Consider the following 14,577-nt stretch of genomic DNA (forward strand, 5'->3'; position numbering starts at 1 on the left):
CCACCGTGCTTTGAAGACTGTGCTGGTGAGAAGAGGCCCGGGTAGGAGGCGGTCAGCAGGGTCTTCCAAGCGCCTGTACGCCCTACCGCCCGACACACACAGCTTCCCAGTGAGCGGCTGTGGGGGAAAGAGGTGGGGCCAGCCCAGTTCTTACTCCAGCATCAGCTCCACCTACTGCAGAAGCAGGGGTTAGCCTTGCCCAGCCTTTAGGGATTTTGGTGGGGAAAAGAGCTTTCAAGAGAGGAGGGTGATTTTAGAGAGGGGTGACAGTGAACCCTGGGAGGGTGGGAGGGAAGAGGAGGGGCGGCCGCCTGTCTCCCTCCCCTACCTCCCCCCCACAATGGAGGGCGGAGCAGTTAGAAGGGAGGGAGTCTGTTGCCGCTTAGCCTCAGAATAAAGGCGCCGTTTACTGCCTCAGTTTAAAAAAGGAAAGAGAAGACAACGTTTGCAACGTCGTTTCTAAGTGACATCCATCACTGTTGCACTATTTTATTTGTTAGAAAAGAGTCATTAGGTCCAGCCACGCTCAGGGAGGAGAGGGGCGTGAGTATCAAAACAGCAAGAATCGGCAGTGGGGACCATCTTGGATATGACCACGTCCTGGTAGTGCCTGCCTGCCGAAGGTACTTGGTGTTACAAGGAGGAAGGGTAGCCAGGCAGCTGGAGGGTCTGGTCTCTGTTCTTTAACAGAGAATCCAGGGTTCTTTGTGCTACTTCCTAAGATTTATTTTTAGGGAGTGAGAGAGGTGGGGGAGGATATTGTTAGGGCGTAGAGCTGCGGGATTCGTCAGGTAGACTCTTAGAGGTGGAGCCTGATTACCTGAAGATACTGCACGCGTGGTAGCAGCACAGAGTAGAGCCAAATGCTCTTCATCTTGAGCATTTGAATGCTCTGGTTTAGGACTGTATGAAATACTGCTTCTGTTCCTATTCATAGAAACTAGTGTGGTTTGAAGACTAGCACATTTCAAGTGGTGCACAGTTTATAGGCAGCAAAGAGTTATTCTGTATCATGCTTTTAGCTTTATTTTATGACTTCTCAGCGTAGTGACATCTTGTTGCTGTGTACTACTCTCATATTTTGTCCCATTGGGTATGTAGCAAAGAACTCTAGATAGCAAATGAAGGTTATTTAATATGGAAAATCAACAGAGAGAAGCTAAGTGTAATGGGTAAGAATCTAGGAAACAGCTGTTTTTGAGAATCAGTCTCAGATTTCTCTTCTTTTCTTCATCGCAGCTCCACCCCACTGTAGTTCAGGCTCCCAGTGCGTTCATTCAGAACTGTAGCAAACTTGACTTCTAACTAGACTCTCTCCTGCGGTATAAATAAGATACGACAAAGCAGACATATTTGAAGCGTACAGCGTCTGGGTTTTGGCAATATGTGGTAGAACCACTGTGATCAGTGTACGTATAGTGCATTTTCATCCTCCCCAAAGCTCTTCCCGGTCAAGTCTCAGCTCTCCGCCCCTAGCCTTGGCACCTGTTGATTTGCTCTGTATTTTGGTAGATGAGATTTGTCTTCCGTAGTGTTTCATGTAAATGGAATCATACTGTATGTAATTTTTGTGCCAGATTTTTTCAATTATACTGTTTGTGAAATTTGTTGTCTTTCTCTTTTATTACTGAGTAGTGTTCCGTTGTATGGATATATGCAGTTTTTTAATCCATTTACCTGTTGGTGGTCATTTGGATTGTTTATAGTTTTTGGCTCTTTTCAGGGTCTGCAAACTAAGTGGCCATCCACCTGTTTTTGTAAAAAAAGTTTGTTTTATTGGAAAGCAGCTATGCCCAATCCTTTCACGTTGTTTGCAGCTGCTTTGAGGCTACAGTGGCAGAGATGAGTAGTTATGACAGACCAACCACATGGCCCTCAAAGCCTAGTTTGTTACTAGCTGACATTTAAGCAAAGAGTATCAACCCTGCTGTTACATTTTGATAAAGCTGCCATGAACATTAGGGTATAGGTGTTTCTGTGGACATAAAACATTTTTCTTTCAGTTCTTAGAACTGGAATTGCTGGGTCATACAGAAGATATATGTTCAAGTAAATAAGAAGTTGAGTTTTTAAGAAATTGTTTAAAAGAATGAAGTCATGTGGTGGGGATAATGTTTAAGTATATAAAAAATTATCTGCAGTGATGGTACCATTTTATTTTTTTCCCAGTGATGTGTAAGAGTTACATTCACTCCATTTCCTCTCAAACATGTTGTATTTTCAGTTTTAAGACAGATTTTAGCCAATCTAGTAGGTGTACAGTAGTATCTCAGTGTGGTTTTAATTTGTATTTCTTTATGACTAATGATATATTTTTATGTGCTTTTTGTTCACTTTTATGTCTTTGATGAAAAGTCTGTTAAAATCTTTTTCCTTTTGGTTTTGAATTTTGTTTGTAGTTAGGTAGTAAGAACTATTTGTATATTCTTAATGCAAGTATGTTATGTTTTGTGAATATTTTCTCCATTCTGTGGCTAAAAAGTTTTTATTAAAAAGGCTTCATTTTAGTTCTCCAGTTTTCTAGTTGTTTTAAGTGGGAGGGTAAATCTGGTCTGCTTTGTTAGGGCAGGGACAGTGGATTTATTTTTCTTCATTGCTGTATCCCTAGTGGCTAGCATAAAGTGTTGCAAAAGCTAGCATCCAAAGGTCTTTTCTGAATGAATTAGAATTAAGAATAACAATAATAGGAGGCATATATCACCTAGACCAGTTTTTTGAGAGTAAATGAGTTCTTTTTCTTTGTTACAATTCTTATCAAATGGATGAAAAGTAAACATTCTTTTGTTCTTGTTGAAGTTTAAAAGGTGATAGTGATGCATTTTGGTCTTGGTGGCAGCACTCAGTCTTCTAGAAGGTCCTCATTATTTTGTGCACAAGTATTCTGCATATTACAAAATATAATCAAGCTTTCTTTTGTGTTCTCAAAACCAATTTGTTTTATAGGTATCATTTAGTCATTGCAGAGCAGGAAAAAAAATTTTTATTTTATTATTTTTTTAAACATCTTTATTGGGGTATAATTGCTTTACAATGGTGTGTTAGTTTCTGCTTTATAACAAAGTGAATCAGTTATACATATACATATGTTCCCATCTCTCTTCCCTCTTGCATCTTCCTCCCTCCCATCCTCCCTATCCCACCCCTCCAGGCGGTCACAAAGCACCGAGCTGATATCCCTGTGCTATGCGGCTGCTTCCCACTAGCTATCTACCTTACGTTTGGTAGTGTACATATGTCCATGCCTCTCTCTCGCTTTGTTACAGCTCACCCTTCCCCCTCCCCATATCCTCAAGTCCGTTCTGCAGTAGGTCTGTGTCTTTTATTCCTGTGTTACCCCTAGGTTCTTCATGACATTTTTTTTCCCTTAAATTCCATATATATGTGTTAGCATACGGTATTTGTCTTTCTCTTTCTGACTTACTTCACTCTGTGTGACAGACTCTAGGTCTATCCACCTCATTACAAATAGCTCAATTTCATTTCTTTTTATGGCTGAGTAATATTCCATTGTATATATGTGCCACATCTTCTTTATCCATTCATTCGATGATGGGCACTTAGGTTGTTTCCATCTCCGGGCTATTGTAAATAGAGCTGCAATGAACATTTTGGTACATGACTCTTTTTGAATTATGGTTTTCTCAGGGTATATGCCCAGTAGTGGGATTGCTGGGTCATATGGTAGTTCTATTTGTAGTTTTTTAAGGAACCTCCATACTGTTCTCCATAGTGGCTGTACCAATTCACATTCCCACCAGCAGTGCAGGAGTGTTCCCTTTTCTCCACACCCTCTCCAGCATTTATTGTTTCTAGATTTTTTGATGATGGCCATTCTGACTGGTGTGAGATGATATCTCATTGTAGTTTTGATTTGCATTTCCCTAATGATTAATGATGTTGAGCATTCTTTCATGTGTTTGTTGGCAGTCTGTATATGTTCTTTGGAGAGATGTCTATTTAGGTCTCCTTCCCATTTTTGGATTGGATTGTTTGTTTTTTTGTTATTGAGCTGCATGAGCTGCTTGTAAATTTTGGAAATTAATCCTTTGTCAGTTGCTTCATTTGCAAATATTTTCTCCCATTCTGAGAGTTGTCTTTTGGTCTTGTTTATGGTTTCCTTTGCTGTGCAAAAGCTTTTAAGTTTCATTAGGTCCCATTTGTTTATTTTTGTTTTTATTTCCATTTCTCTAGGAGGTGGGTCAAAAAGGATCTTGCTGTGATTTATGTCATAGACTGTTCTGCCTATGTTTTCCTCTAAGAGTTTGATAGTTTCTGGCCTTACATTTAGGTCTTTAATCCACTTTGACCTTATTTTTGTGTATGGTGTTAGGGAGTGATCTAATCTCATACTTTTACATGTACTTGTCCAGTGTTCCCAGCACCACTTATTAAAGAGGCTGTGCTTTCTCCACTGTACATTCCTGCCTCCTTTATCAAAGATAAGGTGACCATATGTGCGTGGGTTTATCTCTGGGCTTTCTATCCTGTTCCATTGATCTATCTTTCTGTTTTTGTGCCAGTACCATACTGTCTTGATTACTGTAGCCTTGTAGTATAGTCTGAAGTCAGGGAGCCTGATTCCTCCAGCTCCGTTTTTCATTCTCAATATTGCTTTGGCTATTCGGGGTCTTTTGTGTTTCCATACAAATTGTGAAATTTTTTGTTCTAGTTCTGTGAAAAATGCCAGTGGTAGTTTGATAGGGATTGCATTGAATCTGTAGATTGCTTTGGGTGGTAGAGTCATTTTCACAATGTTGATTCTTCCAATCCAAGAACATGGTATATCTCTCCATCTATTTGTATCATCCTTAATTTCTTTCGTCAGTGTCTTATAATTTTCTGCATATAGGTTTTCTTTCTCCTTAGGTAGGTTTATTCCTAGCTATTTTATTCTTTGTGTTGCAAAGGTAAATGGGAGTGTTTTCTTGATTTCACTTTCAGATTTTTCATCATTAGTGTATAGGAATGCCAGAGATTTCTGTGCATTAATTTTGTATCCTGCAACTTTACCGAATTCATTGATTAGCTCTAGTAGTTTTCTGGTAGCATCTTTAGGATTCTCTATGTATAGTATCATGTCATCTGCAAACAGTGACAGCTTTACTTCCTTTCCGATTTGGATTCCTTTATTTCCTTTTCTTCTCTGATTGCTGTGGCTAAAACTTCCAAAACTATATTGAATAAGAGTGGTGAGAGTGGGCAACCTTGTCTTGTTCCTGATCTTAGTGGAAATGCTTTCAGTTTTTCACCGTTGAGGATGACGTTGGCTGTGGGTTTGTCATATATGGCCTTTATTATGTTGAGGAAAGTTCCCTCTTTGCCTACTTTCTGCAGGGTTTTTATCATAAATGGGTGTTGAATTTTGTCAAAAGCTTTCTCTGCATCTATTGAGATGATCATATGGTTTTTCTCCTTCAGTTTGTTAATATGGTGTATCACATTGATTGATTTGCATATATTGAAGAATCCTTGCATTCCTGGGATAAACCCCCCTTGATCATGGTGTATGATCCTTTTAATGTGCTGTTGGATTCTGTTTGCTAGCATTTTGTTGAGGATTTTTGCATCTATGTTCATCAGTGGTATTGGCCTGTAGTTTTCTCTTTTTGTGACATCCTTGTCCGGTTTTGGTATCAAGGTGATGGTGGCCTCGTAGAATGAACTTGGGAGTGTTCCTCCCTCTGCTGTATTTTGGAAGAGTTTGAGAAGGATAGGTGTTAGCTCTACTCTAAATGTTTGATAGAATTCGCCTGTGAAGCCATCGGGTCCTGGGCTTTTGTTTGTTGGAAGATTTTTAATCACAGGTTCAATTTCAGTGCTTGTGATTGGTTTGTTCATATTTTCTATTTCTTCCTGATTCAGTCTTGGCAGGTTGTGCATTTCTAAGAATTTTGTTCCAGTGATTTAAAAGAGAAGCATGGTATTCAGTGTTTCTTCATTAAAAAAAATTAATTTCGGGACTTTCCTGGTGGTGCAGTGGTTAAGACTCCGTGCTCCCAATGCAGGGGGCCTGGGTTTGGTCCCTGGTCAGGGAACTAGATCCCACATGCATGCCGCAACTAAGAGTTCGCATGCCACCACTAAGGAGCACACGTGCCGCAGCTAAGGAGCCCACCTGCTCCAGCTAAGACCCGGTGCAACCAAATAAATAAACAAAATAATTTTTAAAAATTAATTTCGTATGCATAAAAGAATGATCTTTGAATTAAGGTTCTTTGGGTAGTTTTTGTTGCTTTTGACAGATTTTTAAAACTTGCTTTGGAAGTTTTCTGACACATACACACTTTTTCTCCCAAGACTGAAGAATGAAAAGGCGTTACGTCTCAAACTTATTGGTAAGTGGATATACTTATTTGAAGTTCTTCTCTATACCTATTTTCTTTTGACTCTCTTAGTAAAATACTATTTTTATCTAAGTGAATTTTCTCTACCAGACTTGATCAAAACAAAATAAAATCAATCAATAAGCTCTGAGAACAAACTGTTAATAATATCTAGCTCAGTTTTCTAGAAACTGTTTAGTACCTACCTACCTGTTTTTATCCATCTCCCCCTTCCTGTCTCTCTCTCTCTCTCTCAAGTTTAATTCTAGCTCCCTGACCATTAGAATTATGAAGGATTTTGAAAATAACAATTCATATTTAATGATGTGAATATATACATCCTCAGTCTGTATCTCAGTGTCATAGTCTTTTTGTGTGTGTGACAAGTCCTAGTCTTTTTGTGTGTGTGACAAGTCTGAGATTTCAGAAGAGTGGCTATTAGGCTTTATAACCAAAATGAGAGGTATTTGAACCATTAACTCTAATGCTTTATCAGGCAATAGAATAGTATTTCTAAACGGTTTGTCAGTAATCCTGGGTAGGGCCATTTCTTGATTTGTAATATTGAGAAATCTAATTGAAAGTGACACTCCGATGGTCAGATTTACTCATAAGGATGAAGTCTGTCAGCTCCGTGATTATAAATGTCAGTCATTCTGCACAGTATAGGGCAGATCTTGTATGCCTAAGATATTTACTAACTTTGAGGCCCTGAACAGGTTACTTAACCTGTCTCTTCTAAATGGAGATAATAATAATAATAATCCTCATAAGATTGTAAAGGTCTTGACATAGTGCCTGCTGCTTATTAAATGTTCAGCAGATGTCATCTTCTTCATTAATCTGATCAGACTCTCATTTTTGTTATTTCGGATAAGTTCTATCCTTTGCTTTATAAATACCTAGAACTTCATGTTCTGTTAAGAGTGTTCTTTCCTTTTTTAAATTTTTTGTATCCTTACTGGATAAGAAATATATACAGAAAAGCGTCCCTCCTACCCTTGTCTCTTGCCCCAATTAAAATGTGACAATTTAATTTCTGACAGACTGATTTAGTTAGCTTTGAGCCCACACAAAACTTTATATTTAACTTTGAAATAAATTTTGATACTGTTTTAAACACATTGATGTTGAAAATTATAATGACTACCTCTGCTTGAATGATGACTTGTGGTGTTAAACTGTCTTGGTACTTGTTGTTATAGGTGAAAAACTGCAGTGGTTTCAAAATCATCTTGATCCCAAAAAAGTAGGATATTCAAAGAGAGATGCTTGTGAATTAATTGAAAGGTAAACACTGGGCATGTTATGAGCAAAGGGTCAGTAACAGGAATTCCCCAGCTTGATTCTTCAAGATTCAGAGTTCTATTCGGGATTTATAGATGAGCAAATGAGCTTTGTTATCAAGACTTTGGATTCTTACACTAGCTTAGCCATTTTAGTAGCTTTGTAACCTTTCTGGGCCTCAGAGTGGTAGTTAGCCCAGTTTCTTGGCTTCCTGGAGGAATGTCATCTAAACTGACATCTAAAGATAGGGGTTAGCAGATTGAGGTGAGGTAGTTGGAGCCTCTAGGCAGAGAGAACAAGATCTGAAAGGCCCGGGGTGAGAGCAACGTATTTAGTGATCTGCCAGACATTTAATAAGACTGAAATAATAGGTTCAAGGAGGGAATTGTGACAGGTAGGATAAACAACCAGCTTTTGAAAGATTTCAGATATCAGTGTAAGAGTTTGGACTTTATCCAAGGACCGTGGGAGACATAGTTACAGCAAGCACCTGTGATGGTCACATTTTTAAACTTTAGAAAGGTCACAGTTGGAGGAATGAGGAAAATGGACGAGGGGGCAGGCTTTGGCTGGGAGACTGCTGAGAGGCTGATGAAGCAGTCCAGGCAAGAGGTGATGGTGGGAGCAGTGTGGTGAAGAGAAATGAAAGAGTGCAGACCTTTGAAGGAAGCGGAAGTCCCCATCTTTAATGAAGACTTAGATGTGGCGTAAAAGGGAGAGAAGCGAGGAGTCGGGGGGGCACTCGCATTCCTCACTTGGGCAGCTGGATGAATGGTTGTCCCAGGGGATGGAGCGGGTCGGGAGGGGGCGCCTAGGGGCAGCGCGGAGGCAAGGCCAGGGGTGGCATGTTAAGCCAGATGGAGATGTCCAGGAGGTGGCTGAGTACGTGGATACGGAGTTTGTTTAACAGACACTTTAATGGTAGGCTTTGATGTGGTCACAGGAATTTTGAAAATGGTTAAGTTACCACGAGAAGGTCTGAGAACTTAAGGAACTCAGAGGAATATAAAAACTTCAGGGACAGGCGAAGGCTGGGGATTATGGTGGGGTTTTTTTGGGGCGGGGGGAGATTATCTTTTAAATGAACTAATATAAGCCAGACAGAGACTCTGTAAGTCAGATCATTTTCTTGTTTTTCAGGTATTTAAATCGGTTCAGCAGTGAGCTGGAGCAGATTGAGTTACACAACAGCATCAAGGCCAGGCGGGGCCGGCGGCACTGCGCCCGAGAGGCGGCCATCAAGCAGACCACGGAGCGAGAGTGGCGGCAGTACAGGGGCTGCGGCCTCGGTAGGAGCGGGAGGGCGGCAGTACGGGGCTTGGTGTGTTCTCAGCGTACCTTCCCTTCTTTCTAGTCATATTTGGCTTTACTTATTCTATTTATTTAGTTTAGTTTGATTTTCTTCCTTTGATTTCCTTTCCTTTTGAGTGTTTGGAATAATTTTTGAATTCATCCTTTTTTTCCTCCTACATTCCCCAAACTGTCAGTGTTGACAGTGACTTATCTTTCTACTGTGACAGTAAGGTTTTCCTCTCCCTTCCAGTGTACTTGATTTGCTTTGTTCTAGAGTTTTACTTGCCCGTCTCCAACCACATCGACGTTTCTTTAGAGTAAGTACTGTGTCCTCTTGTCTTTGTAAGTCTTATAGTAAAGAGCTATACTTGTTGCAGCATTTCTTGAGAAATTATAGAAATCAAATTTTCTTTCTTAGCACTAGCGTTTCTTACAGTTCCTGAAGACAAGTATGTTGTGGGCTTAACAACACTGTCTGAAGAAAGGCGCTTAGGAGGAGAGGAGAGGGCACTTGTAAGGGCTTGCAAAGCCCAAAGTCAGGTGATGACCCAAGGGCTACATGGCCTGCAAATGGTGTTTGATTGGCTTATTAATTGTCAGTATAAGAAAATCCGCTGATTTCACATGAAAAGTGTAGATTTCTGGCTTCTCGTAAAACATGCGGTGGTCTGGCAGCGTCATCTGCTAGAGCAAAGTAGCGACTGTCCCTTTTAGATTTGAGCATTCAGTGGTTCCAAACCTTCCTTCATTCACATTCCCTGCCTGGTCCCTGTAGGCATTCCTGTGTGGATTTGCTTGGGAAGTACAGTAAATGAAATGCTTAAAGCAACATTAGGTTTTTAAATTTTAATAATAACAATAGGGCCCTGAAGCAGATACCCTGTGGGTAACTGTTGTGTTAGTCCCAGCCTGTGCATAGTGATGCTGTGCGCCAGGAAGGTCTGGGGCGGCCTCCACAGGCATTCTCCCCACTGGAGCCAGTGTTGTGGCTGGACCCCACCCTCGTGGTTCTTACTGTGATTGTAGGGTGCACCTCAGCAAAAACCAGCAGGGAGCTTTGAAAAAAACAAGATTTAGTGCTTAAAAGTCCTGGATGGTACAGGACATGCCTGAGGGCCACACAGCGAGGTCTCCAGTAGAGAAAGAGGGAGGGAACAGGGACCTGGGGCCCTGCCTTTGTTAGGGTCATAGGCGGGATGCCTGGGGTTTCATGGGTTCACTCTTCATAAAGGCGCCAGCAGGGGGAACGGGGTCACTCAGGTGGTCAGTTATCTGCGTTCCCCAGGGCTTTCTAATAGGGGAACTTCGTGGGGGAGGAGCCTGGTCCCTCACCTAGTTGTTTTGCTGGAGCTGCGTCAGTCTGGTCGTAGGTGGATCCATAGAGTTGGATGTCTTCGCAGCATATGCCTCGACAGCTGGAAGGTTGGCATCAGGCACTTACCCTCAGTGACACTGTGAGCCCTGAGTAGATGGCAGTTCCTCCACATCATTCCTAAGCAGTGAGTGTCTTCACTGAAGAAACAACAGAATAACTTCAGAACTAGATAGATCTGGACTTAAACCCTTACAGCTTACTATATAACAGGGCAAGTTTCTTCCCACCCACTCCCTGGCCTTGTTACCTTCTATTTAAAAATAGAGGTAAATAGTGCACCTCCTTCCCAGGTTGTTTAAAAGTCAAGAGATGGGCTTCCCTGGTGGCGCAGTGGTTGAGAGTCCGCCTGCCAATGCAGGGGACATGGGGTCGTGCCCCGGTCCGGGAAGATCCCACATGCTGCGGAGCGGCTGGGCCCGTGAGCCATGGCCGCTGAGCCTGCGCGTCCGGAGCCTGTGCTCCGCGACGGGAGAGGCCACAACGGTGAGAGGCCCACGTACCGCAAAAAAAAAAAAAGTCAGATGAGATTTCACGTATCAAGTGCCTGACACAGAACCTACTGTAGGAGGTTGAGGGAGAGCTTCGGCCACTGTGTCCTTTTCACCTCAGTTTGTCTATGCTTGTAGTCTCCATTTCCTCATTTTTCCATTTTTATTGGAACCCCTTAATTAAGCTTTTGTAGCCACCACTCAACTAAAAGCCCTTGTCACCAATGACCTTTAAGTTGCTAAGACACATAGTGCCTGTACTGGGCACTCATGTAGTCAACTTTTCTGCAGTGTTCGATACAGATGATCCCTTGATTTCTTGTCACACTTTTTATTTGGGGTAGAAGCCCCTGACCTTCCCTGGTTTTCCTCCAAGTTAACTGGCCATGACTTCAGTGTCCTGAGTTGAATCCCTCATAGCCTCACAAACTAAATATTGACCCAGGTCCTTGTCCTTGGGCCTCTTCTCTTTTCTATTTACATGAATTCCTGAGTTGATGTCATTCAGTCCTGTGGTTTTAAATACCATTTAAATGCTCATAACTTCCAAATTTATATTCTCAATACTTGTCGCTAGAACTCCAGACTTGCATTATCAAACTTGGGTTTCTCAGAGTATCTACTTGAATGTCTTACATGCATCTCCAGCTTATGTCCCAAAGCAGAGTCCAGCTTTTCTCCTAAAACGTGCTTCTCCTGCAAGCTCCGTGTGTCTATCAGTGATATCACCACTTGCCCCGTCGCTCGTGTCAGAAACCCTGCCGACGGTTTCGCATTCCACACCCAGCTCATCAGCAGGATATACTTAAGAGTCTAATGGCTTGCCCTGCTGCCCCCAGCACCTATGGCTCGAGCCACCACCATCTCAGCTCTGCCATCATGACAGCCTCCCAGGTGGTCTCTGTGCTCAGTCTGTTCAGCCTACAGCCGCCAGGTTAATCAACAGTAATTGACAGCACACTCCAGGTCAGACATCTGCTGGTGGTGGAGCCAGTGCTAAAACTCAGACCTCGTCTTCCAGTTATGCCACAGTCCTTATTCCAGATGCATGGAATGTATCTGGTGAAAAAAACTTTGTCAACTCTATCAAGTTTACAAGCATCTAGAAACATGTGGGCAGATTGTCACCAAATGCTGTGTTGATCAGGTTCAGAGAAGACAAGATAACTGACATCTCTCCCTCTTGCTCCATGGTGGTATAACTGTTCCTGACTCATTTTATTAGAATTTCTTAAAAAAAAAAATTGTGCTTAATTAATACCTTTTAAACACCTGACCCCTCGTACTCATACTCTTATTTTCTGAAGCTATTGTAAAAGTCAGTATACAGTCATGTCAAACATTTTTATCTTTTTCATTAATTGATACTGGATTTTATTTAATATTTTATCCATTGGCCAGAATTTTTGCAGCAGTGTTCCAGTTTTTGTTAAACATGCCTCTGTGTTCCAGCAACATGGATGACCCATGCATATAGGTTTATGATCCACTTTCTAATCATGATAAGGAGCTGTCATACACCTAGTTTTCATTTAAAATGGGTTTAAATTTTATTGAACTTTATTGAACTCCTATTGATTATGGTTTATTTGAAAAAGTTTTTACATTTTTTAATAGTATTTTTTAATATTTAATAATCCTTGCATTCCTCAAACTCTACCTTGCCAAAGCGAACTATATGCTTGAAAAAATTGCACCTTTCACCAAGAAAATATGTAAAACAACTGAGCATGTTGTTGTAGGGGACTGATAGTTAGAATTTGCCAGGCACCTTTACTGTCTAAAAGGACAGAGTTTATTTTGTTGATAGGTTTGTTTTATAGATTCTGTGGTAGAATACATTATTTAATAGTGTTCTTTTTGAATCACCTTCTTATAAAGTAAGTCGTTTATGCTTGCAAAACTTTTCATTATAGCATTATAATCATGCTTCGAAATTTTGTTTTTCTTTGGATGTTCTTTTTGTCTGTCAGTTATTATTGTTTCTGAGATAATAAATGAGGAAACTATAAATGTTATCATAGAAAACATTGCCTAATAGATATAAATTATTTTCTTTTCCAGAGATTCCAGACATTTTAAATGCAGGTAATCTGAAAACTTTTAGGTGAGTCTGTCTCTTTTGTTCTTTGAAGCTGCAAGTAAAATACATAAGAGATAAACTTTCTTACCTTTTGAGTCTAGACGTTAGAGCTAAAAGAAAATTAGGAGGTTCTTTTTAACCTTTCCTCTTTCATCAGTTGAAGTAAGAATTTTCCTAAGTTTAGCATTTGTTTGAGATGCCTGATGTACACTGAAATGATAATGACCTGGTGCTTTTGTTTTTCAAAATACTTTAAAATTCTTTAATATAGTACTTAAAGAACATGATATCCTTGTTCCTCCCTGGTTGTTATTATTTAAAAAGATAAATTGTCAGCAGCAGACTTGTTGGCTGAGTCCTGTCCCCATACTGTTTGCAGCACCCCCTTCTGGAGAAGGTGGCTAGTGGGAAGTGGTATGGGGAAATGGTTAAATCATAAAGAACCAGTTGCCCCAGTGGTCTAATAGTGCTGTGTGACCGAGAGACCAGTGAGTAGGATTTCCTGTTTTCAGTTTTCAAACATGGGTTCTTTGTCTTTAGAACATAATTTTTATTAATCATTTTGATACTAGCTAGACCATGTTGATCAGTCTGAAATTTTAATTGAAATTAGATACATTTAAGTCCATATTATTTGAAACCCTTAAGCTTATTTTATATTTTTATACTTCTGAATTCATAGAAGATATTTAATATTCATAAAATATTCGCTTTAATAGAATTCATTGATCATATTTAAGAAGTGGTTCACTTTGTAGCCTATGTACATGTATTTATAAGTACATGGAGCTTAAGATTGATTATACATTAATTTTTTTTGCCTGTAATGTTAAGTAATCAGATATATAAATGTTCTCTTTATTCCTAAAACAGTGTATGTTCTGCCTCCCCCAGAGAAAGCCAGAAATGAGAAGAAATTAGCCTAGACTGTTAGTATCAGAGTTCAGTTCTCAGAAGAATCTTCACATTGCTCTTAAAGTAATTGAACATAGGATTGTCACAGAAAAGCTGGGGTTGAAGAACTAAAAGTTTCCTATTATAACCAAAAAATTTGATTACTAAAACACTTGTGATTTACCATTGTGTGTGAAAAGAAAAACCTTTTCTGACTGTGCATTTTGGAGATTTTCCAGGATGATGTAGTTCCTACTTCAGAGATTCTTGATACCATATATGTCCTAATAGAGGGAAGTGTTTGGGTTAGGGAGAATAAAAGAATGGAACGGAGTTTGCTTGTAACTTCTGCCTAATATAGTCCTGCATTGCTTTGGAAATTTTGAATTCTCTGTGCAGTTAACTGCTATTGTAGATTAATGAGAAAGTTCAGTTAAGTATGGAAAAAGCAAACCTCAGTTCTTGGGACATTTTTTTTTCTACTGCATTTATATTGTTTCAATCTGCTGTAAATTTGTAAACTTTCTTCTGCTTAGTTTTGAATATTGACTTTATTACTTCCCTACCTCACCACCCCTCACCACCCCTCTGCATTCTCTCTTTTGTCTAGGGAATGGGATTTTGATCTGAAGAAATTGCCAAACATTAAAATGAGAAAAATCTGTGCTAATGATGCAGTGCCTAAGAAGTGTAAGAAGAAACCTGTGACAGCTGTAGACAGAGATTTAGGAGAATTGGAACTGAAAGATGAATCAAGTGACACAGATGAGGAAATGACTGCAGTGGCCTAATTGTCTTTACTTGAGTTGAAAATAAATAATTTGAGAACTTCAA

At 40.1% G+C, this 14,577-nt stretch overlaps 1 protein-coding gene across 1 annotated transcript in view; it reads left to right on the plus strand.

Annotated features, from left to right (window-relative positions):
* TMA16 (translation machinery associated 16 homolog) overlaps positions 1-14,577 on the plus strand; it is a 43,536-nt gene extending 28,959 nt beyond the window's left edge. The window contains exons 3-7 of the mRNA XM_012531710.3: positions 6,298-6,335; positions 7,529-7,613; positions 8,751-8,899; positions 12,831-12,873; positions 14,354-14,577. Of these exons, the coding sequence (XP_012387164.1) occupies positions 6,298-6,335; positions 7,529-7,613; positions 8,751-8,899; positions 12,831-12,873; positions 14,354-14,534 (496 nt within the window). The 3' untranslated portion in view covers positions 14,535-14,577. The remainder of the gene's footprint in view (positions 1-6,297; positions 6,336-7,528; positions 7,614-8,750; positions 8,900-12,830; positions 12,874-14,353) is intronic.

This window comes from Orcinus orca, chromosome 4 (assembly GCF_937001465.1).
Source record: "Orcinus orca chromosome 4, mOrcOrc1.1, whole genome shotgun sequence".
NCBI classification, from domain to species: Eukaryota; Metazoa; Chordata; class Mammalia; order Artiodactyla; family Delphinidae; genus Orcinus; species Orcinus orca.